General features: G+C 37.8%; 1 protein-coding gene across 1 annotated transcript; it reads left to right on the top strand.

Moving 5' to 3' along the window:
• The first annotated feature begins 10162 nt into the window (after nucleotides 1-10162).
• On the top strand, nucleotides 10163-10615 carry LOC145112569 (uncharacterized). Its single transcript, XM_079048720.1, has one exon. It carries the CDS (start codon nucleotides 10163-10165, stop codon nucleotides 10613-10615), a length of 453 nt encoding a protein of 150 aa, XP_078904846.1.
• Nucleotides 10616-25598: the final 14983 nt, after the last annotated feature.

Below are 25598 nucleotides of genomic sequence, written 5' to 3'. Positions count from 1 at the left end.
GACTAGCAGTTGGATTTTGAGACCCTGAGGCAGAGATTGTGTGAGGCCCCGATTCTCGCGCTCCCCGAGGGCTTGGATGATTTCATGGCTTATTGTGATGCCTCTATTTCGGGTTTGGAGCGGTTCTTATGCAGAGGGGTCACGTGATTTCTTACGCCTCAAGGCGACTGAAGCCTCATGAGGCAAACTAACCTACACATGAATTGGAGTTGGGGGTTGTGGGTTTTGCCCTCAAGATTTTGAGATACTATTTGTATGGGGTTCGATGCACTATTTACACTGACCACAAAAGTTTGAGGTGTTCGATGGACCAGCCGAATCTTAATATGCGGCAGTGGAGATGGTTGGATGTGATAAAGGATTATGATTGCGAGATCCTGTACCACCCTGGGAAGGCTAATGTAGTAGTTGATGCTTTGAGTCGCAAGTCTGCAAATTCATCCATCTGTGGTACCTATTTGAGGATGACTGTCACTTCGCCTTCGATGGATTCAATCAAGAAGGCTCAAGTAGAGGTGTTAAAAAAGGAAAACGAGAAGATCGAGCGGATCATAGGACAGGTTCCCTTATTTTTCAGAGGTAGTAGAGGGTTGTTGACTCAGTGTGGTAGAGTCTAGGTTCCGACATTTGGTGGGGTGAGGCGGACGGTTTTAGAGGAGGCGCATAAGTCAAAGTTTTCTATCCATCCAGAGGCCACGAAGATGTACAGAGATCTGAGGTTGAGCTATTGGTGACCCTACATGAAGAGGGAAATAGCTTGGTTAGTAGAGAGGTGCTTGATTTGTAAGAAAGTCAAGTCTAAGCATCAGTGACTCCACGGCAAGATGTAGCCCTTACCCATTCCCATGTGGAAGTGGGAAGAGATTACTATGGATTTCATCATGAAATTGCCTAGGATTGCATAGAGTTTTGACTCCATCTAGGTCAATGTTGATAGGTTGACCAAAACTACGCATTTCATGCCGGTTGTCAAGAGTATATCCGCAGAGAAGTTAGCGGTCATTTATGTCCAGGAGGTAGTAGTTCGGTACGGGTGCCGGTATCGAAGATTTCGGACTAGGATGTTCGGTTCACCTCCTGATTTTGGAGGAAGTTCCATAAGGAGTTGGGTACTCATTTGTACTTTAGTACAACATACCACCCTCAGAATGATGGCCAGAATGAGCAGACGATTCAGAAGCTCGAAGATATGCTCCGGGCTTGTGTGTTGGATTCTGGGGGGAGGTCAGGAATCGAGTCATGGGTAGTACAGAGGTTGTACTCAACACTACGGAGTTGATCAAGCAAGTGCGCGATAGGTTGCGGGTCGCGCAGAGCCGGCAGAAGAATTTTGCAGATCGGCGTTGTTCAGATCGAGAGTTTCAGGTGGGAGACTTGGTGCTTCTGAAGGTGTCACCTTGGAAAGGTGTCATCTGATTCAGGAAGCGGAGCAAGCTAGGCCCCAGATTCATTGGCCCTTTCAGGATTTTATCTCGAGTGGGCAAGGTCGCATACCAGTTGGATTTTCCCGATGAGCTTAGCCAGATTCATAACACTTTTCATGTGTCTCAGCTTCAGAAGTGTGTGGCTGATGAGTCTGCAGTCATTCCGCTGGATAACATTCAGGTTGATGATGGCCTGAATTATGTGGATAGACCGGTGGTGATTTTAGATCAAAAGATGAAGGCTCTATGCAACAAGGAAGAGTCGCTGGTTAAGGTCCAGTGGCAGCATCGGAAGGGTTCTGAATGGACGTGGGAGCCGGAGGCGGAGATTCGAGAGCACTACCAAGATTTATTTGTGGCAGCAGACTTCGAGGGAGAAGTCTAGTTCAAGTGGGGGAGAATTGCAACACCTAGAATTTAGGTACTCATTTTAACCCTTGAGTTATGTTTAATTTTCAAGTTTAATCCCTGGTGGCAAATTCATAAATCTGAAGTCCTCTGGAGTACGTGGGGTGTACACCCTTGTACGCAGGGGGTACTCCGGAGCACCTTAGTACGCAGGGCGTACGTAGCCAGGGTGCAAACCCTAAATTTTAGGGTTTAGACCCTATTTATGCACATTTATGGCATCATGCACCTTCTTACCTTCAGCCTCCCTCCTCATTTCGAAACCCTAAAGAGTGATTGTGCATTGTGAAGCTTGTTGAGCCACTTTTGGTGCCATTTGGAGCTTTTGGAGTAGAAGGAAGACCATTGAAGTGGTGGTGCTTCACTCAAGGCTTTAGATCCAGAATTTTGTCCCCCTTGTGCACCTTGTGGAGGTAAAAAGTTTCAAACTTGATGAAGAAATCTCTTGGATCTAGTTTTTGCTCAATTTGCTTCCTTTTTGGTCCCAAACTTAGTATTTGTAAGTAGAAGGTACTCCATGGCATTTGAGTTGTCCTTTCAGAGGTTTTAAGGGGTGTTAAGTCATAAAGTTGGGTTCGAGGTCACTAGTCTCCCTCTATGCAAGTGCAAGATGGTCTTAATGGGTTAAGAGACTTGGGTTTTTGGTGTTAAGGACTTTATAGCCATGCTAGACGATAAAGTTGGAAACTTTATGGTTTAGAGCATCTTATGTCACCTAGATCTAATGTTTGGATATAGATGCTTAAAGGATTAAGCACTTATTTAGGAGGTTGGCAAGCAGCCTCGTACACAGGGTGTACCGAAGGGTACGCTGATCGTACGAGGTCAGCACCCCGATCATTGGTAAAATGTGAGGTACGCCCCACATACACGAGGAGCACGCCCCGCGTACGAACTGAGCCAACCCGGTTGACTTGGATCTGGATTTTGACTAGGGTTTGACGTGGGGGTATTTTAGGTATTTGAATGGTAGTTCGAGTTTTGGTTACTGTTTTTGTAAAGGTGACCGGTAGTGAGGATTTCGGAACAGCGTGTCAGTTCAGCTTTTTGTCTGTCTGTGAGGTGAGTCTTCCTACCACCTTAAGTGGGCCAAAGGCACCAATGCCGACCCACTGTATCGTATGAGGAGAACTGTATGCTATTGTATTATTTAGTTTGTGTGTTTTCATGATTTATGTATTGAGCTATATGGGCTACGAGTCATTATGGACTCGGGGTTGATACGAACCCAAGGTTTGATTCGGACCTGACATAGCTATATGTTGTTATGTTTGGTTGATACGGACCCGAGGGTTGATACGGACCTGACATAGCCATGTGCTATTATATGATATGTATGTTGTATGTGGTAATTTGAGAAGCTCGTTAAGCTTTATGCTTACAGATTATGTTTATTGTTTCTGGTACTTCCAGCTCAAAAGGGAAGGGCCCAGCGTGATGGAACAGCATCCTCCCCACATGATTTCCACACTTGATGTATTTATACTCTGATGTTTTGGAATATTGTAATGAATGATATCTTGTGATATAATCAATGAATGAAAACTAATGGTTTTTAAATGAAAATGTTTAGTACTATTTTTGGGTCGTTATAACTAGGTATTGCATTCATCCAAGAGTGGACAAGATGTATCTAGACCTGAAGGCCCATTATTGGTGGCCGAACATGAAGGCTGAAATTGTGACCTACGTCAGCAAGTGCCTAACATGTTTGAAGGTTAAGGAAGAACATCAACGACCCTCGGGATTATTACAGCAACCAGATATTCCCGAATGGAAGTAGGAACAGATTGTAATGGACTTTGTCACCAAGTTGCCAAAGACTACTGCATGTTATGAGACTATATGGGTAATTGTCGATAGATTAAACAAGTATGTCCACTTCATACCGATAAAATAGACGAACAAGATGGAGAAGCCGACCAGAACGTACCTTAAAGAGATTTTCAGATTACATGGAGTACCCTTGACCATTATCTCTAACAGAGATAATAGGTTTACCTCTCGTTTCTGGCGGAGCTTGCAGAAATCCCTTGGTACGCGCGTAGATATGAGTACAGCTTATCATCCGCAAACCAATGGTCAAAGTGAAAGGACCATTCAAACATTGGAAGACATGCTCAGATCATGCATGATGGATTTTGGGAATGCATGAGATACTCACCTACCCCTAGTTGAGTTTTCATACAACAATAGCTATCACACGAGCATCAAAGCAGTGTCATTCGTAGCACTATATGATCGGAAATGTCGTTCTCCCATTTTTTGGACGGAAGTTGGCAACACCCAACTAGCCAAGAAGTTGGCAGGGGATACCTTACAAACAGGCCCAGAGATCATCCATGAGACAACAGAGAAGATAGTGCAGATAAGAGAACGTATGAAGGAAGCATGTGGTCGACAAAAGAGCTATGTCGATGTAAGGCGTAAACCCCTAGAATTCCAAGTGGGAGACAACGTGATGCTCAAAGTGACTCCTTGGAAAGGAGTTATAAGTTTCGGAAGGCGAGGTAAACTAAACCCAAGATACATAGGACTATTCGAGATCCTTGAAAGGATAGGTCCAAATGTGTATTGACTCATATTACCTCTAGAGCTTAATAACGTGCACGACGTCTTTCACGTGTCAAATCTTAAGAAATTCCATCCTGACGATATACTCATCAATCCACTTGATGAAATTCAGGTTAACCCTAAGCTGAACTTCATCGAAGAACCTGACGAAATAATGGATAGAGAGTTCAAACGACACAAGCAGAGTCAGATTCCAATAGTTAAGGTAAGATGGAACTCTAAGTGAGGACCAAAGTATACATGGGAAAGAGAATACCAAATGAAGAAAAAGTACCCTCACTTGTTCTAAAAGAAATCTATCGACAAGGTAAAAGTTTGGGACGAAATTTCCTAAACATGGGGAGACTGTGACTGTAATGCCCGTGTTTCTGTCCTAAGCACTATTGATGATGTAATAGTCTAGGTCAACCATTGTAACTCGTTTTAAAGTAATAAAGATCAGTTACTTGAATATTATGTGAATTATGTGCTTTTGTGTGCTTGTTACTTGTTTATAATAATATAATAAATAAAGGATAAATAAGCATCAAAAATAAAATGTTAGATAAACCCGATATCTATGAATAAAGTTGTAGTGATCATGAAAGGATTCCGGAGATATAAAGAACGCCGAAATCCGAGTTATAACGAAGAAGTTATGGCATGTCGAAGTTTCACGACAGAACCGGCACGACACTACGTGACGTAAATAGTGAATTTATGATACAAGGAGTTTTAGCCTTAGCAATCTAAACAAAAATCATAGTGTTTGTTAAACCGAGAGCGTGCATAAAAAGAATGCCCAAATCTGACTTCGTATGAGGAAGTTATGATTTTTCTAAGTTTCGGCTTAGCAGTACGCAGCTCGGAGTTCAAATAGTAGACCGAACGGTTTTCGACCGACACAACTTAAATGAGAATCGAAGATCTCATTAATAGTAGCTCAACGATAAAAATAAAGACATAAACAGACATCGGATGAAGAGGTTATGAATTTCTAATGGACTTTACAGTCCCGGCTTGTTAAAATTATATAACTTTAAAAATAGAGTAAAAATTAGCCGACGGAGTCTAAATGAAAATTGTAGAGTACGGTCTCACCTACACGTACCTTCGGACGCCCTGCGTACCAAGATGAGTACGCTGCGCGGTTTGACTTTTCCTGTGGCTCTGAGACGTCCACGATGCTCCACTGAAGATCTGACGCATGTCCCCATACGCCCCGCGTAGGTCCGAGGTACGCCCAGCTTACCGAGGCCTCGCACGGTTATAAAAGGGCTGCGAAGGCAACTCATTTTTCACACCTTTTTCAACTTTCGTTTTCACTCTACTCTCTCTCTAGCCACCCTAATCTACCCCGAAGCCTAGGAAACCTCCCTAGCATTAGAAGAAAGCCCCGGAGCGTCCGAAGGCTCCGAGAAAAAGTGTTTTTCGGTTTGAAACTCTGCCCGCGCGGAGCCCGGTTTTCAAGCAAACTTCCCGATTTTTTCAAAGAAGATTATTTTAAGAAGCGAAGTGTTGTCCGAATCACTCCTTATCAGGTAAGTGCATAGTCACTTTCATCTTACATGTAGATATGAAGTATTTTATATAAATTATGTGTTATGTGTATAAATATATGTTGTCTGTTTACCTGAGATGTTTGATGGATGAAAGATCTGAACCACTTTCTTTTCAGATCTGAACTTCTTCCTTCAGATCTAAACATTTTCTTCTAGATCTGAACTTTCTCCTTCAGATCTAAATTTTTCCTTCAGATCTAAACTTTTTCTTTTTATATCTAAGACTTTTTCCTCATATCTGAAAGGTATATGTATTTTTGTCAGATCTAAACCTTTTCTTCCAGATCTGAACTTTTTCCTTCAGATCTAGAATTTCTCACTTCAGATCTGAACTTTTCAGATCTAAACTTGATATATGAATGATTTATACTTGAGATCTATATTATATGAAATATAAAAACTTCGTTTTCATATCTGAGTTGTATATGTGTTTTATATCTACAAATATGTTGGGTAAAACATTGGTAGATGAAATAGTTGGTGTGTGATGAAATAAAATGATGAGAGGTTTCGATGTTGACGTTGATCCAGTCATCTAGCGGAGTATGGATGACGACCACAGACTTTTCTAGGAAGTCCAGTGGAACGCTAGCAGGCTCGCAACTTGTAGGTGTTTATGAACGATGTGTTCACCGGTGTACTCCATCCCCCCATGGTTTCCTTACGGACACTTATGGCTGAGGAATCCCCTTAGCAATAGTGTCCATCCCGATGAAATTCCTTAGGATAGGTCCCTTATACTAGATGCTTTAGGGACGTAAGGTGAGGATAACGGGAATGGGTAATCGGGTTTAATGATTATTGAAAATAATAAACTTATTTATTGTGGGTTGAAAACCCTATATGCTCACCAGGCCCCCCAGCCTGACCCACTCAGTTTCTTGTATTACAGATAGTGGCAAAAGCATAGTTTGATGACTTGACGAGAGATTTATGGATTTTAGGCCAGTAGAAAATAAATGGAATGTTGTAAGGCCTATGTTGTTTTGAGGCCAGATTTTGTTTTGTGGCCTATGATGTTTTTGGTTTATGCTTATGATCTGTATTGATGTTGACATCCTGATTTTTGGTAATGTAATGAAAATACATTTCTTTAAGAAATGCTTTGATAAATTTTATCATATTTTGTTTTGGGAACAAATTCTGCAACACTTTTCTTTAATAAGATACTCTGATTTTATTAAAAAGCATAAACGAAATCGGTCTTTTCTGGGCGTAAAAACGGGGATGTCACAGTGACGACCATGAGAAATTTCGTCACTAGTCACCATTAGGAACTAATAGGAAAATAAATGTAATAGAAACCATTGTAATATTCGATTTTTAAGATAATAAGATCCATATATGCTGTTACATTTATTTGCTAAAATTAGGCTCTAGAAATTAGCGATCAAAAAGTTGTGACGTTCTCTGATTCGGTTAACATACTTGGATAGTACTTGTTAATGTGATCTCAGGGATATAAGATTCGTAAAAAATCTGACTCCGAAAGAGAGAATTATGGATTTTATAAAAATAGAAATCAACCGCGTAGTTAAAGTTAATTACGTCGAAACGGTACTTAGAGATTAGTTTAGTTTTGAATAAAAGTGCAAAAAGGAGTTTTGTAGTACTCCTCGACATATAAACTTTAGGAAAAAGTTTGTCGAAAATAGTACCCATATAAGTAAGTTATGACTTTTATAAAACCATTAATTCTTACCCCTGTTGGACTCGGAAATGAAAATCAAAACTGGCCAAAACAACCAAAAGGAAAGTTGTAGTACTTGTTGAAATCATTACATGGATATAGAGAGGGTCTAGATTAGAGCACACACGAGGAAGTAATTATTTTTGAAAAATATTCTCGTGGAGCCACGATGTTAAAATGTGTGTCGCGCATAAGAAAGGCGCGACACACACCCCCAAAACTCGACTATAAATAGAGTTTTGTACCATTTAGTCCAGCACATCTTCAAAATACTCCTCTCTTTCTCTCTAGCTCGTGTGTTACCTCATGGAGCGGTCCTCGGAGTCCGAGGTCGTCTCTACCCTACATCAGCGGTTTCAAACCCTAGAGTGAGTTCACGACCCCTATTTTACTGTTTTAAAATGTTTTCAGGGAGAATACATGCTTAACAAATGATTTTATAAATATTTATTCTATAAATATTAAGTCATTTTATAATAAGCTAGATGCCTTAGGATAGTATAATTGTAGATACTATTCCTAGATTTAAGCTATCTATGTCTAAAGGATATGATGCCCGGTAATCTAGGAGTAGGTATTACCCAGATGTTATAATGGTCAAATAGGAAACCTTAGTACTTAGGAGTTATGTTAGACAAGATTTAAGATATGCACTGTAGTTAGTTGCTGCCCAAATATCCTGTTAAAATAACCATAATTAGGGTATATATATATATATATATATATATATATATATATATATATATATATATATATATGAGGATTTATATATATCTTATAATTATGAGATCATAAATATAATTATCAAATACATATATATACGATAAAAACTATATATATATATATATATATATATATATATGTATATATGTATGTATGTATGTATGTATGTATAGGGGTAATTATGATAAAGATAAAATATTAAAAGATAAAAGATAAAAGATAAAAGCCTAGGGTTATTGTGTTAGTGACTTGGTTATTCATCCAAAAGCCTTGATTAAATTTAGCATATCCCCAATACCTATAATCGTTGATCTTGCAAGAGCTAGGAAGTTATGTATAGATCTATACGGGGCCATGACAACCCCACCTGCGATTGCTAGCTACAATCACGATAGGATACCTTCGATATAAGTTACTATTCGACGTCCGATGAAGTGTCGTGATTAGGGATACATTTACAGTTGTAGCGTCGATTATAGGGGCTCACGTTAATACATTAAAATTTTCCTTAGAGCTTAGATTACCATTAGGGACGCCTAGTATAGTAATTAAAATATGTTAGGATCATTATAAATCCTTAAAAGATAGTAAATTAGGGTAAACAAAAGATAATCCTAACTAAATTACGTTACGATCGTTAGATATCCTGAAAAGATAGTAATTTCAGATTAATAAAAGATACCCTAAAAGATATAAGACTAGGTAAATAAATAAGAAATGTTTTCTGAAAAGAAAAGTATTGTTAAAGGAATTCAAAAATAAAAACCCGTGCACTCACCAACATTATGTTGACTTTCAAAATACATGTATTCCCAGGAAGATGAGTGTGGAAGAGTGTCCCCCAAGTATGAAGGAAGTTTGCAAGGAAGTTGTTGAAGTTTAGTATAGTTATTTTGGGAGTCTATGTATGTCTCTAAAACAATGTAATCCTTCAAAAATCAATAATAAATAAATGTTTAAAATATACCTTTGTATTTGATTGTACCTGTTATCGAGATCCCGTTATCCCTACGTCGCACTGCTCGGTGTTTCCGTCAACGGTAAGGCAGGGTGTGACAGGTATCTCCTAAATTATCATTGTTGATGGAGTATGTGTGGTTTACCAGCATATCAATTGGGATAATAAATGACAATGAGGTTACCAAGCACATTTGCATGGTTATTCACATCTTGCTTGTGATCCTCGATATCACAGTCACAAATAGAAGAGAATAATTTGAGGTTAAATATGCAATTGAATAGTATCAATGAATCTCAAAAGACCTTGGAATTTCACTTAGTTTAATTTCTTTTAAATTTCATTTTATTTTGGTGGAACTTGTAATTCGTCATTTACATACCTTTATAAAATTTACAATCAGATTATGGCATCCCTTTTCTAAGTTGTGAATTATATAGTTGGACCCTAGCCTTAATATTTTATTTTGGGTGAATATATTAAGGATTAATCTTATCTAACTAACACTACCTTCCTTTTACAAATGTCTACTCCACATGATGCTTCTGGTTCCTCCTCCTCCAACCACCATAACTTTTCATTGCTCGCTATCTGCTCCAAAGTCATATTGGATGGTTCCAATTATAATGATTACATGGGAAACATTAAGATTGCCCTTCATTTTGAGAACAAAGAGTACGTTCTCGAAAAGGAACTCAATGAGATCGACGAAGAGAAGGCCGCTACTGTAGAATTAGCCTCCTACAAGAAACACTACGATGATTCAACAAAAGTTGATTGCATCATGGTAGCCACCATGACCCCTGAGCTACAAAGGTTTTATGAGGATTACTGGACCTAGGAGATGAACAAGGACTTTATGGAAAAGTACCATAAGCGAGCTCGTCAAGAAAAGTACGAAGTGGTCAAGTCCCTCATGGTGTGCAAGATGAAGGAGGGAGAATCTGTCTGTGGCCACGTGCAAAGAATGCAACGTTACATGGAGCGCCTTGTTAGGCTGAATGTGCATTTTGATAAGGAGTTGGCTATTGACATAGTCCTAAACTCCTTACCTAGTTTTTATGATCAGTTTAGTCTGACCTATCATCTAAACAACAATGAGACCACCTTGGCTCAATTGCATAATCTCCATCATACAGCTGAAGCTGGAATGAATGGAAAAAGTATTGCCTCCACTCTTACTAGTGCTCCCGTCCTAGCTATTAGACAAGGACAGTGTAAAAAGGGGAAAGTTCCTCCCCATCAAAACTGGAAGGGAAAGTCTCATGTGGGGTCATCCAGTAGTCGCCCTAAATGAAAGTCTAGTTCTGATCATCCACCCTCTTCTGATCCCAAAAAGGTTATCTGCTTTTTACTGCAATGACAAGGGGAATTGGAAAAGACGTTTCCCGAAGTATCTGCAAGATATCAAGCATGGCAAAGTGAAGCCTACTTCTACAGGTATATATACTATTTCATCGTTCTTGGGTCCTTGATACAGGATGTTGATTTCAAATTTGTTCTGATTTTATGGGGCTAAGAAGAAGTGAGGAGGTGGAGCACGGTAGAGTGAAGTTGATCATGGGGAATAGGCAATCTTCTCCTATTACCAATATTGGATTTTATAGTCTAATGCTTAGTAATGGTGCTAGTTTAGATTTGTTAAATTGTTTCTACTTGTCAGAAATGACAAGAAACATTATGTCTTTTCATGCATTATTCAAACAAGGGTTTAGATATTCATTTAATGATTTGAATGGCTCTATTTCTGCTTATAAAAATGTTTTTTTATTATTTTGAAGCTTTACCTTGTAATGGTGTGTATGAAACTGTGACGTGTGTAGACAATTTAGTAAATAGTGTATTTCAAATTGATTCGTCTAATGGTATAAACAAAGCATGCTTGTGGCATTTTCGTATTGGACACATCAAAAAGAAACGCATCACCCAACTCCAAAAGAATGGAGTGTTGGAATCATTTGACCTAAGTTCAGATGATGCATGTGAATCTTGTCTTTTGGGTAAGATGACAAAATCACCTTTCACTAGATCTTGTGAAAGAGGTGATGGTTTGCTGGACCTCATACATACAGATGTGTGTAGGACTTTCAGATCCACCACAAGGGATGCAAATTGATTTTATGTAACATTTACAGATGATTATAGTAGATATGGTTATATTACTTAATCAAACATAAAGTAGAAACCTTTTAAAAGTTCAAAGATTTTAGACATGAAGTCGAGAATCAATTGGGCGGGAAGATAAAGATGCTCCGATCAGATAGAGGCGGAGAGTATCTTAGTATCGAGTTCCACGATTACCTCAAGGAATGTGGAATAATTTCACAATGGACCCCTCCTAGGACACCACAACTTAATGGTATGGCTGAGAGGCACAATCGAACCTTGTTGGACACGGTTCGTTTCATGATGATTTGAGCTTTTTTTCCAATTTCATTTTGGGGGTATGCCTTTGAGACTGTCGCTCATACTCTTAATTTTGTCCCAACTAAGAAGTTTTCCCAAACACCTCATGAGATATGGACACGGAAAGTTCCCTCATTAGCACATATCAATGTTTGGTGTTGTGAAGCTTTCGTTAGACAAGAGACTCACGACAAGCTTGAACCTCGAAGTGAGAGATGTATTTTCATCGGATACCCTTAGAAGTCCTTTGAATATTTGTTCTGCAGACCTAGTGAGAACATGGTCTTTATATAACGAAGAGGAGTCTTTAGCGAGAGAGAGCTCATATGCAAAGAGGACAGTGGGAGTACCTTTGACCTTGAAGAGACTCAAGAGTCAACCAATGAAAGAACCTCTAAAGACGCTAGGGTTCAAGCAGAGGAAGAGATTCCAGTTGAACCAGTTGACAATTCATTACCTCTCTGTTGCTCTAGTAGCATGCCACCTGACTTCTATGGTTTTCATATAACTACAGATGATGATACGTTTATCAGTGATAGTACACTGGTAAATTTGGATGAACCGGCTAACTACAAAGAAGAAATGGCAGGCCCTGAGGCAGCCAAATGGAAAGAGGCAATGGACAGTGAGATCAAGTCCATGTGTGACAACCAAGTTTGGAATTTGGTTGATCAATAAACTGGTCGGAAGACAGTTGATTGCAAATGGATCTTCAAGAAGAAGACTGACAAGGATGGTAATGTGCACACTTTTAAATCACGACTGGTTACAAAGGTCTTTACTTAAACCCTTGGGGTTGACTATGATGAGACCTTCTCACTAGTGGATAACATAAAATCTATTAGGATAATGCTAGCCATAGCTGCCTTTCATAACTATGAAATTTGGCAGATGGATGTCAAAACCGCTTTCCTTAATGGGAAGTTGGTTAAGGATGTTTACATGAGTCAGCCAGAGGGTTTTGTTGATGCAAAGTTTCCTAATATATTGTGTAAGCTTGAGAAATAAATCTATGAATTCAAACAAGCATCTCGTAGATGGAATCTTTGCTTTGACGAGAAAGTTAAGGAGTTTGGTTTCTCTAGAACTGAAGATGAGTCATGTGTATATGTCAAAGCTATTGAGAGTATAGTAACCTCACTAGTATTGTATGTTGATGACGTACTTCTTATATAACACGACATTCTAACTTTGCAAGAGGTTAAGTCTTTGCTTGGAAAGTGTTTCGTTATGAAGGACCTAGGTAAGGTTGCGTATATTCTGGGGATAAGAATTCTAAGGGATAGGAGTAAAAGACTAATTAGATTTAGTCAAAGTACATATTTGGAAAAAGTGCTAAAACGTTTTAGTATGGAAAATTTCAAGAAAGGAGAATTGCCCATCCAGGGTAATACCAAACTGAATAAGACTCGGAGTCCAATTACTGATCCAGAGATAGAATAAATGAGTAGGATTCCATACACCTCCACCATAGGATCTATCATGTATGCTATGACATGTAGTCGCCCTGACGTGTCCTTCGATTTTAGCATGGTCAGTCGTTATCAGCGAAATCCAGGTAAAGCTCATTGGATAGCAGTTAAGAATATTCTCAATTATCTACGAAGGACTAAGGACTGGGTCCTAGTACTTGGTGGTAGTGATAAATTGAGAGTAACTTGGTATAGTGATGCCAGCTTTCAAACAAATAGATACATCTTTCGTTCTCAATATGGTTGGGTGTTTACCTTAAATGGAGGAGAAGTTACTTGGAAAAGTTCCAAGCAAGAGACAGTGGCTGATTCTTCCTGTGAATCAGAGTACATAGAAGCAAGTAAGGCATCGAAGGAAGAAATTCGGTTAAAGAACTTCATCGGAGATCTTGGAGTTGTTCGAACCATTAAGGAGTCAATGGAACTTTTCTGTGATAATGAAGGGGCGGTTGCCTTGACAAATGAACCAATAGATCATGGAAGATCAAGACATATCGAGAAAAAAGTACCATTTCATCAGACATAGAGTAGAAGAAGGTCACCTCATTGTGAAGAGAATATCATCTAAAGAAAATCCTACAGATCCACTTACAAAGGATCTTAGTAAGGTTAAACACATTCATCATGCCAGGAGCATTGGTCTGAGAGATGATATTAGTTTTAGTACTTAGATAGTTAGTTTGAAACTTGGAACAAAGTAAATATAATTGACTTTTGGTGATTAAATAATAGAGAATTATTTATGAGTTTGTTTACTACCTTTTGTCAATTTTTATTCTTGTATTTCGTTTTTTGCATGTTTTACTTCCCAAATAATATGATTATTCAAATTTCACAATCGATCATACTTTTGGAAGTAAGTAGTGAATTAAGACTGTCATGAATGGAATTGAAGATTGTCTAAAGAGTATTAGACATAGCAATGGTATTGCTGCAATGTTCATGTGTACTTGGAAATGGAGATTTAAGTACTGAATTAACCCACGCTCAAAGAATTACTTCATGGAATTAATCACGAGTAATTATGAGACGATAATATCTTATGATCTTGAAACATAGATATATGATTTGTAGTTTACAAGTCGGTTGTGCATTGATAATACGTAAACATACCGGTAACTTGATGTTATAAAATGTATTGTCATGCATGATTTTATGAGTAAATGGTGCAAGCATATAATCAAAGTTTATTCGTTCCTTTTGCTTGAACGGGAAAAGAGATATATTTGGGCACCTAGGTTATTTGGTGTTGACTTATAGTGTCGGGCCTGGCCAGGACTAAATTGATGTGCTTAATTAGAAGTTCTATGTCATCACAAATCAGAAATCAGGAAACAAAGTCTTAGACAATGAGATTGATTCTATTTCATTTCTCATGTTCAAATGATATCTTGCAGAACGGAGGATTATATGATCACTTATCTTAGGACACGTAATTGAATGGCTCAGAGTTCGACAGCGGCTTTTGGAAGCTACAATTTGTTGATTGATTCAGAAGTTATATTGGAAATTATAGTTATAAACTTATCCAAGTGGTAGACTGTTGGATTAGGTGTCTAAGCCCATAACTAAAATTGATATATACTTGAATTGATAGTAGCACAGTCCTTTTGGGTTGCCCATAAACCTAGCAATTGGACATGATGATTTTAAAGATATATATATATATATATATATATATATATATATATATATATATATATATATATATATATATATATATATATATATATATATATATATATATATAATTTATTACGTGAATAATAAATTAAATAAATGGTTTATTAATGTGTTATGAAAATAATATATTAATTAGAAATCATATTATTTAATTAATAATTAATCATAAATTAATTGGAATTCATTTTGGGATTAATTAGATTAATTAAAACTACAGGGACAGTTTGGTTATTTATTGATAGTTGAGAAAACACGGCTCTAGAACCTCATGGAATGAGGTGGATGAAAATCTCTAGGGCAAGCCTAAAATATTTCATCCAAGTCCCTTGGATAATGGGATTAGGCTGCTTGGTCACCAAACAAGGGAATCTAGAGCTTATCTCTTAAACCCTAGCTTTGGCACCAAGTTTCCTCAACTATATAAGGAACCCCCTGGCCCTTGTTTTCGTTGATCCCTTCCCTCTACAAGTCTTGGACAAAAATTTCTTCTTTCCTCTCCTCTCTCTTATATTATCCTCTTACTAGCTTGGGTGTGATTCCATTAGAGGCACGACATTTGTGGTTCTTGCTTCCAAGAGATCAACTAACGATAATTATAGTTGTTTGCTATAGCAACTTAAAGGTATGTAATCCTAAAACCTTCTTCTCTTAATTTCGAAAATATCTTGGGGTTTCTAGGGTTCTTTTTGATGTTCTTAGTTATAGGTTCAATATAGAAAACATAGATCATATTTAGGTTGCACGCAAACTTAAGGGTTTTATTTTTGTTTGTTTACCTAAATCCTAACAGTTTTGACATCCATCTGCCAAATTTCATAGTCATGAAAGGCAGTTATGGCGAGCATTATCCTAATAGATTTTATCTTGGCTATTGGTGAGAAGGTCTCATCATAGTCAACCCTTCGGGTTTAAGTGAATCCCTTCACAACCACTCGAGCCTTGAAGGTGTGTACCTTTCCATCCATGTCGATCTTCTTCTTGAAGATCAATTTGCACACAACTGTGTTTCGACCTGATACATAATCAACCAAATTCCAAACTTAGTTGCCATACATGGACTTGATCTCGTTGTCTGTTTCCTCTTTCCATTTAGCAGCCTCATGGCCTTCCATTGCTTCCTTGTAGCTAGCCGCCTCATCCAAATTTATTAGTGTCCTATCACTGAGAAATGTGTCACCATCTGTAGTAATATGGAAGCCATAGAACTTAGGCGGCATGCTAACTCTACTGGAACGCCTAAGAGGTAATGAGTTGTCTATCGGTTTAACAAGAATCTCTTCCTCTGTCTGAGTGCTAGTATCATCTAAGGTTCCTTCATTGGTTGACTCTTGAATATGAGCTCTCTCTCTCTCTATCTCATCTTCGTGCTACAAAGACCATGTTTTCACTAGGCATGTAGAGCAAATATCAAAATGATTGATTTGGGTAACCAATGAAAATATACTTCTCACTTCTAGCTTCTAGCTTATCATGAGTCTCTCGTCTCACGAAAGCTTCGTAACCCCAGAAGTTGATATGTGCTAATGAGGGAACTTTCCCCGTCCATATATTGTGAGGTGTTTTGGCAACCTTTGTAACACTTGGATCTTGGTATGTTCCTTATTTTCCCTTTATGTTTAATTTGTTGCAATAATGGTCCTCGGAGTAGTACACGGAGCGTACCATATGGTACGCTTAGCGTACTAGATGAGAAGCTAGTACGCGGGGGGTACCACATGGTACGCTTAACGTACTAAGGTGATGTTGGTCGTGGATGAAAGGCCTTATATGTTGGGCGTACAAGGGTTATTCTTAGCGTACTTGAAGATTAAGAAACCCTAATTTTAGGGTGTTACACCCTACATAAAGTCATTAAGTCCCTAGGGTCCCCAAAACCCTAAATCTCGACCCTTAACCTCTATTGGTGTGTCTTTGAGCTCTTGAGAAGAATTTGGTGGTTATTTTGCTCTTTTTGAAGGAAGTAAAGAAGATTAAAGGTGCTTTGCTTGGTGTGATGTTTATAAATCCAGAATCATCAACCTTTTTGCAAGTATTTTGAGGTATCAAGTTCATACCTTGTCTTATCCTTGCTTAGATCTCTTTGTATTATGATTTAATATGATTTTGGCCCCTTTTGGGTTGGTTTGATGGGTTAAGTTGTTTGAGGGGCTTATTCTTTTAGATTCGGGTATATTATGAGATTCTTAAGCCTAAAGGTGCAAGCTTTATGTTGTTTATGGTCTCATGCATACATTAAGTCATCTATTAAGTCCTTTTTGAGCATAAGAGCTCCATTAAGCCATGAATCCACGTAAAGTTAGCAACAATACGTGATAATCCATTCCAAGGAAGTCAGATCGAAGTTTTGGATTGAAGTCGTAATGGATTAGGAGCTGAAAATTGGAATTTGGCTGAATGGAGGAGTACGTTGGGCGTACAAGCTTGTACGCGCAATGTACAAGCCCTAATGTGTGTACGCTTAGCGTACAGCTGAGTACGCCCCACGTACTCAGCAAGTTGGGCTTCGGTTTGGGCCATTCTTTTAAGCTTAGATGTTTAGGGCCTTGTTAGGCCATCTAATTTCAAGTGATTTGGTCTAGGAATGTTATTGGGCCTTGGGTTAAGGCCATGGAAGGGATTTAGGCCCAATTTCGATAATTGGCCCATGTTTGGGCCTTGTATAATTATTTGGTAATTGGGCCTTTTTGTGTTAAACATTTGGGCCTAAGTCTTGGTCCAAACTAGGTAAGGAGTAAAATGGTCATTTACCCTAATTATGGTCTAATAGTTATGGAGTGGAATCCAATTATTAACTAGATGTTATTTGATATTGATAGCTTGGGGATTTATCAGACTATCAGCCGGGGATTTGTCAGTGTGATTCGGAAGCTCGAGGTGAGTTTCCTCACTGGGTTTAGCGGGTCGAAGGCACCAATTCCATCCCATGATTATCTTATGTTAGGGTGCTAGATGTCAGCGTGACTCTTGCATGTGTTATGTACTTGTATGTTTACCAGGCGGGGCCCGATGACTATTTTGTATGCTATGTATCTACATGATTATTGCATGTGTATTTTTTTTATATGATATATGTTTATATGTATGTCGGGCGGGGCCCGATCTTTATACCAAGCGGTGCTCAATGCAGGGCGGGGCCCGATGACGGGCGGGGCCTATTATGTGTTTATTATGTATGGTATGTGGTATTTTGGGGAACTCACTAAGGTTTGTGCTTATGTATGGTATGTGGTATTTTGGGGAACTCACTAAGGTTCAGGTACTTCCAGTTCCAAAGGGAAGAGCTCGGGATGAATGCAGGCCACACACCACCTCGCTCCGCATTTTTTAGATTGCTCTGATGTGTTACATTGAATGATACATTTGTTTTATCAAGATTTTTATGATGATATTCTTTGAATACATGTTTATTTAATTTTAAAAAAATGAAATTTTGGGGTCTTATTTTTGGGACGTTACAAGTTGATATCAGAGTGTTGGTTTAAGGGATTCGGACATACTTTAAGGTGTGTCTGAACACAAACTGAGGATTTGGTAAAGTTTTTCAAAATGAAATGAGTTTTAAGAAAATGTTTTTTTTAAGATAACAAAGGGTGTGGTGCATGCAATCAGCCCAGCTCAAGTAAGTTTTCCCGAAATACTCATGCATGTTATCTGATATGATTTGATCTGTGAATCTGTGAATCTCATGCTAGTTACGGCTAAGGATATGTTCAGTTTTTGCATGATAGAATGCTAGGAGAGATGCCTTTGTATGCCTATTGTATAAGCTTGTAGACTTTCATGCCAGTACTGATCAGTCAGTGATAAGATGGCTTGATTAGGTGATGCTTGGTTTGGGTTACTTGATGCCCGAATGCTGCTTTCTTTGTGCTTTTAGGAGTTCTTACTAGCTATAGCTAACTAGTAAGTGATTATGGTAAGTTACATATTATGGGAACTAATTAATTTTAGAAGGTTAGGTTTTAACTCTATTGCGCAGCTCTTGTTTGATTCCAACCGTTGAAGTGTGAGACCTTTTATTCAAAGAATTATCTAGTTTTAGTGATATGTAATTGTATTTGTGAGCTAGTTAGAGCAAGTTAGCGAGAGTTCCTTCTGCAGCTGATGGCGGAGAATGGTATGGAGTTTTCCCTAGGAAAACCAAGGATGAGATCTAGTGTTGGGAGCCTTATCTTTTTGAGGGATATTTGTATGGATATATGGTGACTTGGTGGATTCAAGGCAATCCTTGAGGAAAGTATGGATAGGTGTAGAAGGTAGTATGGACCCGCACTACTGGAAGTAGAGGATCCGTACTCGATTCAAGGAGGGTTACGATGGAACCAGGAAGCTTGTAGAGATTGTGATCCCATGATGTATTTTGATGCTTATTCTGATGGTTTGTATAGTCTATTTTCAGTATGGTGACATTGTGAGGCAGACTTGTTGGCAGTTTTGGTGCTGGAGAGGGATCGGGCTCAGGTTCTGGAGTTAGGCAGCTAGATGATCAGACTAGGGAGTTTATCTCATTTGAGATTACGCGTTGCATTCTTGAGCAAACTCTTGTGATCTTTGGCACGTTCAAGGAGGGTATTCTGGATATTTTGGATGAGAGGTTGAGTGCCTTTCATTCTGAGATGGTGGCCTTGGTTGGGATGCGTTCATTGACCTTCAGGGAGTTCTAGGCATGTGGAGCTTCAGATTATCACAGAGCGAAGGACCAGATAGCGAGCAGGAGGTGGTTAGCGGATGTTGCTAATGCCTTCCACACCAGTAGTTGTCGCAAGGGGACAAAGGTCATACTTGTCTCTGTAAGGGTCGAAGACCTGTTGTAATATGTCGAAGTCATAAGTTTATTTTACAAGGCATTTATGTATCGAAGCGTACTTGTTTATTCCTTGTAATTTTTTGTGTGCTTTCATGTTTCCTATAAATAGGGACATTACTTAGAGTTAGATAAGAGTCTTTGGATGAACTTGTCTATTTTCTCTTTGTAACATTGAAAGCATAATAGAGCTGAAACCAGATCATATTTACATCGTGTGTTCAAACTATATTCTGATTACTCTGATTTGATTCATACTTGATTCCACACTTTATCAATTGGTATCAGAGCAGGAATCATGATCTGAGATCTAATTTTCACTTTGTTTCAAAAGGTTTTTGAATCAAATTTCTGGTTCAAAAAGCTCCGCATCTTTTGACGTGAAAAAGCTTTCTAGATCTTCAGTTGTCATTTGATTCTGCAACTGATTTGTTGAATTGAGTATTCTACTTCATTTTTCTGATCAATTCAGCAATTTTCTTTCAAATTCTCTTTGATTTCTAAAAAATTCTCAAAAATTTTCTTCCGTACATCAATGGCGAACTTCAATCTCAACTCGATGACTTCATACTCTCATCTGCTAGGATCTTCAACTAAGATTCCTATGCTTATTCCAGAATACTATGATCAGTGGTCTGATCGTATGCAAGATTACTTGAATGGAATCGATGAAGAGCTTTGGTCTTGCATCTCAGGGAATGTTACTCTTCCGACGAATCTTCAACCAATTGGATCGTCGTCTGGAACTACGAGTGTGGAAGATCAAAATATTCGTATGAAGAAACTTGAAAAACGATGCATTAGGGAGTTACGTGGTGCATTGCCTCCAATTGTGTATAACTATGTCAGAAGTTGTACAAATGCAAAGGACATCTGGAATAATCTCAAAGAAAAGTTTCAAGGCAGCGAGAAGACGAACACCAATTCAGCTAAGCAATGTTTGATTGAATTGAAGGATTTCAAGCAAAAAGACGGTGAAACGATTGAAAGTTACTATGATAGGCTGAACAAGCTGATTTACAAATGCAATCGTTATGGATTCACGAGGTCTTCTATGGAATTCAATCTCACCTTTGTTATGGGACTCCGTAAAGAATGGAGGAGTGTTAGCATGATGGTGAAAAATCAACAGAGTTTCGACACATCTTCTTTGAATAATTTGTACAATCAACTGAAAACTCACGAAAGTGAAGTCAACGAAATGGCAGAAGAGTCGAAGCTTAGTCTTGGAGGTCCATTAGCACTTGTCTCTAAAGTGTCTGAAAAGGAAACTGTCGAAAAAGGTGATTCTGATGATGAAGAGGGGTTTCTCATGAATTCGGATGATGAGGCAATTGCTTATTACTCAAACAACCGAGTCAAAAAGTTTTTCAAGAAACCGTTTAATTCGAAGGTGAAGCAAAGTGAGGGAAAAGGAAGTTTCGTGAACAAAGTTGCAGGAGAAGAGAAGAAGAAGTATGAGAAGAATGATGCGAAGGGTGTTGAGGAGAAGAAAGAGAAGAAATTGAAAGGAGATTCTGGTATGGATTGTCATTATTGCAATGGAGCCAATCATCTAGCAAATGATTGCATGCTTCGAAAGAAAGATGAGAAAAAGAATAGAGTGAAGGATGAGGCGTATTATGTGGAGAGGTTGGAAGAGGTGCGTACGAAGGCGAAAAATGTGTCTTTGGTGGCTCAAGGTGAATAGGAGAATGATGGCACATATCAAATTTGGTCTTCGGGCTCCGATGATAAGGAAATGTGTAATCCTATGCATGGGGCCATGTATGCAAAGTTAGAGGAAGATTCAGACGAAGAGGTCAAGGGCCGTTGCCTTGTGTCAAAGTCTACTGATAAGTCTCCAATGACAACAAAGGTATGTAATATTCTTCAATCTTTCAATATTCCTTTAAGTGCATATGATTCTGAAATTGTTGCTTTTGATGATATTGTTGCTTATTTCGATAATTTGGTTGTTTCTGCTAGCAATGAAGCTAAGAAATTAAGCAATCAGTTGTTAGAGACACAAAAGAAGTTAGATTCGAAAGTTGTCAAGATAGAATGTTTAGAATTGCAAATAGCAAACATAATGTGTGATCGAGATTCGTTATCTAGTGATATAAAACTTTTGTTAGCTCAACGAAATATCTACTGCCATTCTGCTAAACGTCTATATGGCAAATTAACTGCATTGCATCATTCGTGTGATATTAGCAAGGAACAACATAGGAAATTATTACCTTTTTTAGCTTATGAGAGGGCGAAGGTTGATAATATTTCGTATGATTGTGAGAAAAATATTGTTGAGTTTGACAAAATTCCTGATGATAGATATACTTATGGAATTGTCAAAATTGACGAATGTCTTGATTCAAATGAAATATTTAACATTGTGAATGATACTTTGACAAAATCAGAACAAATCAAAATTTTGAAAAAGACTGAGAATTCAACATCTGATTCTCAATCTAATTTTGCCGATATCGAAGATAACTCTGACAATATTAGCGAAATTAGTGAAATTGAGGATGTTGATTATTCTCAGTTGTCTGTCATTAATGTTGCATCAAAATCTAAAGGAAAAGAAAAACTTAAGGATTTGATGGTTAAGACTGACACTGACAAACCTTCAACTTCAAAAGTTTGTGATTCTGAGTTTGTGGATATCCGTGATAGTCAGACGGATAGCAGTGATGATGAAAATGATGATGACAATTCGGACAAAAAGGACTCATCAAACAAAGATTCGAAAGAAACTGAAATTCCCCATGTTGTTGTTGATCAAGTATTTGGGGACACTGAAAAATTCGACAAAGTGTTGTCTGACAAAGGAGCCCATTATTTGGAAATAAATCAAGTGGTGTATCCGAATTTCAAGTGTACTGATGATGTTGTCTTTCCAAATCATGTGTGTGTCACCACTGGAAATGTTGAGAAAATTAAACCAGAATTCAACAAAATGGTCGAAGATGACAACAAGAAAACAACAAACGAAGGGTTCTTTTCAAATCAAAGCACTGTTGAAAATAATCTAACAAAGAATTCATATGTTTTTCAAAGACAAAAACCACAACGCAAATGGGTTGAAAAATCGAAAATTGTGAAAGAAGTAACAAAAGAGGTTGTTGTGGAAAATGAAACTATTGTCAAATTAAATTCTAAAGACTTTAAAGAACAAATTAACAAGCTTTCAAAAGAAAATGCAATTTCAAAAAGACAAGCTCGAAATAAGATTTTTTGGCAAACCATCGAGCTTCGAAAACAACAAAATGATTTGAATTTGAAAACAACTGAAAACACAAAGACTAAATCTGTAAAGAACAAGTATTCTCATTCAGAAATTCATTCAGATCAAAAGATAAATCTCGCTCAATCAAAATAAAGCTAAATCTGAAATTCATCCAAAAACAAATTTTTCGAAAGTTTCAAACTCATCATTTTCAAAAGATAACAAAAATACCTCAAAGAATGTTCAAAATCAACCATCACAACAACGATTTTCTTCTAATCAACAAACAAGGTTTTCTCAAAAACAAAAATCTCCAAATCGATTTTCTCAAAATCGAAGTGTTGGAAACAATGATGGAAGTCGATACGCCATGGCATTTCGACCCAAATCAAATGTTGATTTTTTCCCACAAAAACCGAATTTTCCAAATCCTACAGGGAAACAAACCTCAAAAGTTTCATACACAAAAGGGTTGTCTCGTGACAAAACCATCGATCATTGGTTTGAAGGAAAATGACGAAAATATCAATGAAGGAAATATTCTCAACAACAAATTCACGAAGCCTATGAGAATTATGTGAATACTTCGTCAACTGAAAGCTCATCTTCAAAAGATTCGAATGTATCGGTAAAAACTTGGCAACCGGTTTCGAAAGAAAAGAATGATCATACACAATCTAAAAAGACGAAGGAAGGTGTCAGTGACAATCCCAAACTAACAAAGACTTATGTTTCTATTCCTTTAAATAATGATGTGGACTTAATTTATAGTCTCAAAACTAAAGTTTGTGATTGGGTTAAAAGTTCTTCATTTCATTTTGTTTTCAAAACTAATTTCCAAGGACCCAAACATCCTTGGGTACCTAAATTCTTTCATTGATCGCAGGTACTATGTGACGAGCAATATGATGAGAAATGGTATATCGATAGTGGTTGCTCACGTCACATGACAGGACGAAAGTAAAATCTGAGAGATTTTCGAAGCTTGGAAAATGCAGGAGTTGTGAAGTTTGGAAATAATCACAAATGCCAAGTGAAAGGTTATGGCAAAGTCACGAATGGAAAGTTCACTGTTAATCGCGTTGCTTATGTCGAAGGTCTTCAACATAACTTGATAAGTGTTTCACAACTTGTTGTGGGCACTGGCAATCAAGTGGTGTTTAACGAAGAAGGCAGCATCATTTCGAATGTTGAAACAAACGAAGTTTTACTCAAATCCAAATGACATGGTGACATGTTTACTCTTGATATCAAACCTATCATCGGCAAACCCTCAGTGTGCTTACTTTCGAAAGCTTCCTCTAACATCAGCTGGTTATGGCATCGACGTTTATCACATTTAAACTTTCGAAATTTGAATAAATTGGTTGTTGATGATCTTGTTCATGGTTTACCTGTACTAAAATTTGACAATGATACATTGTGTGTAGCTTGTGAACAAGGGAAACGGCACAGAAAAGGACATCCAATTGTGATAGATTCGAAAATTGTGGAACCGTTGGAACTTCTTCACATTGACCTTTGTGGACCATCAACTGTTGAAACACTCAACAAGAAACGATACATTTTGGTTATTGTTGATGATTTTTCACGATATACTTGGGTATACTTTCTCAGGTTAAAATCTGAGGTTGCTCAAACAATGATCGAGTTTATAAAGAAGATTGAGATGAGTCTAAAGAAAAATGTTCGAAAGATCAATAGTGATAATGGATCTGAGTTTAAGAACAAAGTGTTGGATTCGTACTTAACAGAAAAAGGAATTTCGCATAACTTCTCTTGGCCCTATACACCTCAGCAAAATGGTGTTGTTGAAAGACGAAATAGGTCACTTTGCGAAGCAGCAAGAACTATGTTGACATATGCGAATCTTCCTCAATATCTATGGGCCGAAGCAGTTTCGACAGCATGTTTCACTCAAAATCGATCTTTCATTCATCTTCGATTCAATATCACTCCGTATGAAATTATCAATAAACGAAAACCTAATGTCAAATTCTCTCATGTTTTTGGTTGTAGGTGTTTTATAATGAATCTTAAAGGTAGCCTTTCAAAATTTCAAGCTAAGGCTGACGAAGGCATATTTTTGGGATATTCACACAACTCGGTTGCATACAGAGTGTTAAATAAGCGAACAAGAAAAGTCAAAGAGACATTCAATCTTACTTTCGATGATTATTATGTCAAACAAGTTGAAAAGCAATTTGAACAAAAACCAATAATTAATGAATCATCTGATGAAACTGAAGAATCAAATTCATCTGACTTTGATTATGATTTAATTTTTGGTATTCCTGACAGGGTTGTGGATGCTGAAGTGCATGCGAATGATAATCATCACTCTGAATCTTCGAAGCATACTGATGACTTGGAAATTCCTCAAAATATTGTAGATGTAAATTCAACAACGAATTCGCCCGGAGTTGGCGAAAGTATGCATAATAATCCAGTGGAAGGAGAGCACTTGGATTCGAATACTCTAGTTGAGGGGGAGCATTCTTTCGAGGGGGAGAATGGGAGAATGGATGATGTTGTTGAGGGGAGCATCAAAATGATAATCGTGTTGAGGAGGAAAATGATACAATAAATTTTAATCAAAACGATGATTTTCATGATCTAAATGATAATATTTCTGTTGTAGGATCTGAAAATGAAGAGATCAAGTCATTGGGAATCCTCAAGATGGAGTATTAACAAGAGCTCG

The sequence above is a fragment of the Lactuca virosa genome, chromosome 5 (assembly GCF_052849685.1).
Source record: "Lactuca virosa cultivar CGN04683 chromosome 5, Lactuca_virosa_CGN04683_v6, whole genome shotgun sequence".
NCBI lineage: Eukaryota > Viridiplantae > Streptophyta > Magnoliopsida > Asterales > Asteraceae > Lactuca > Lactuca virosa.
This window is presented reverse-complemented; position numbering and strand designations above follow the sequence as displayed.

Bases quoted from the DNA above. Each gene is read 5' to 3' on its own strand.
- LOC145112569 (XM_079048720.1), top strand. From the start codon at position 10,163: ATGAACAAGGACTTTATGGAAAAGTACCATAAGCGAGCTCGTCAAGAA.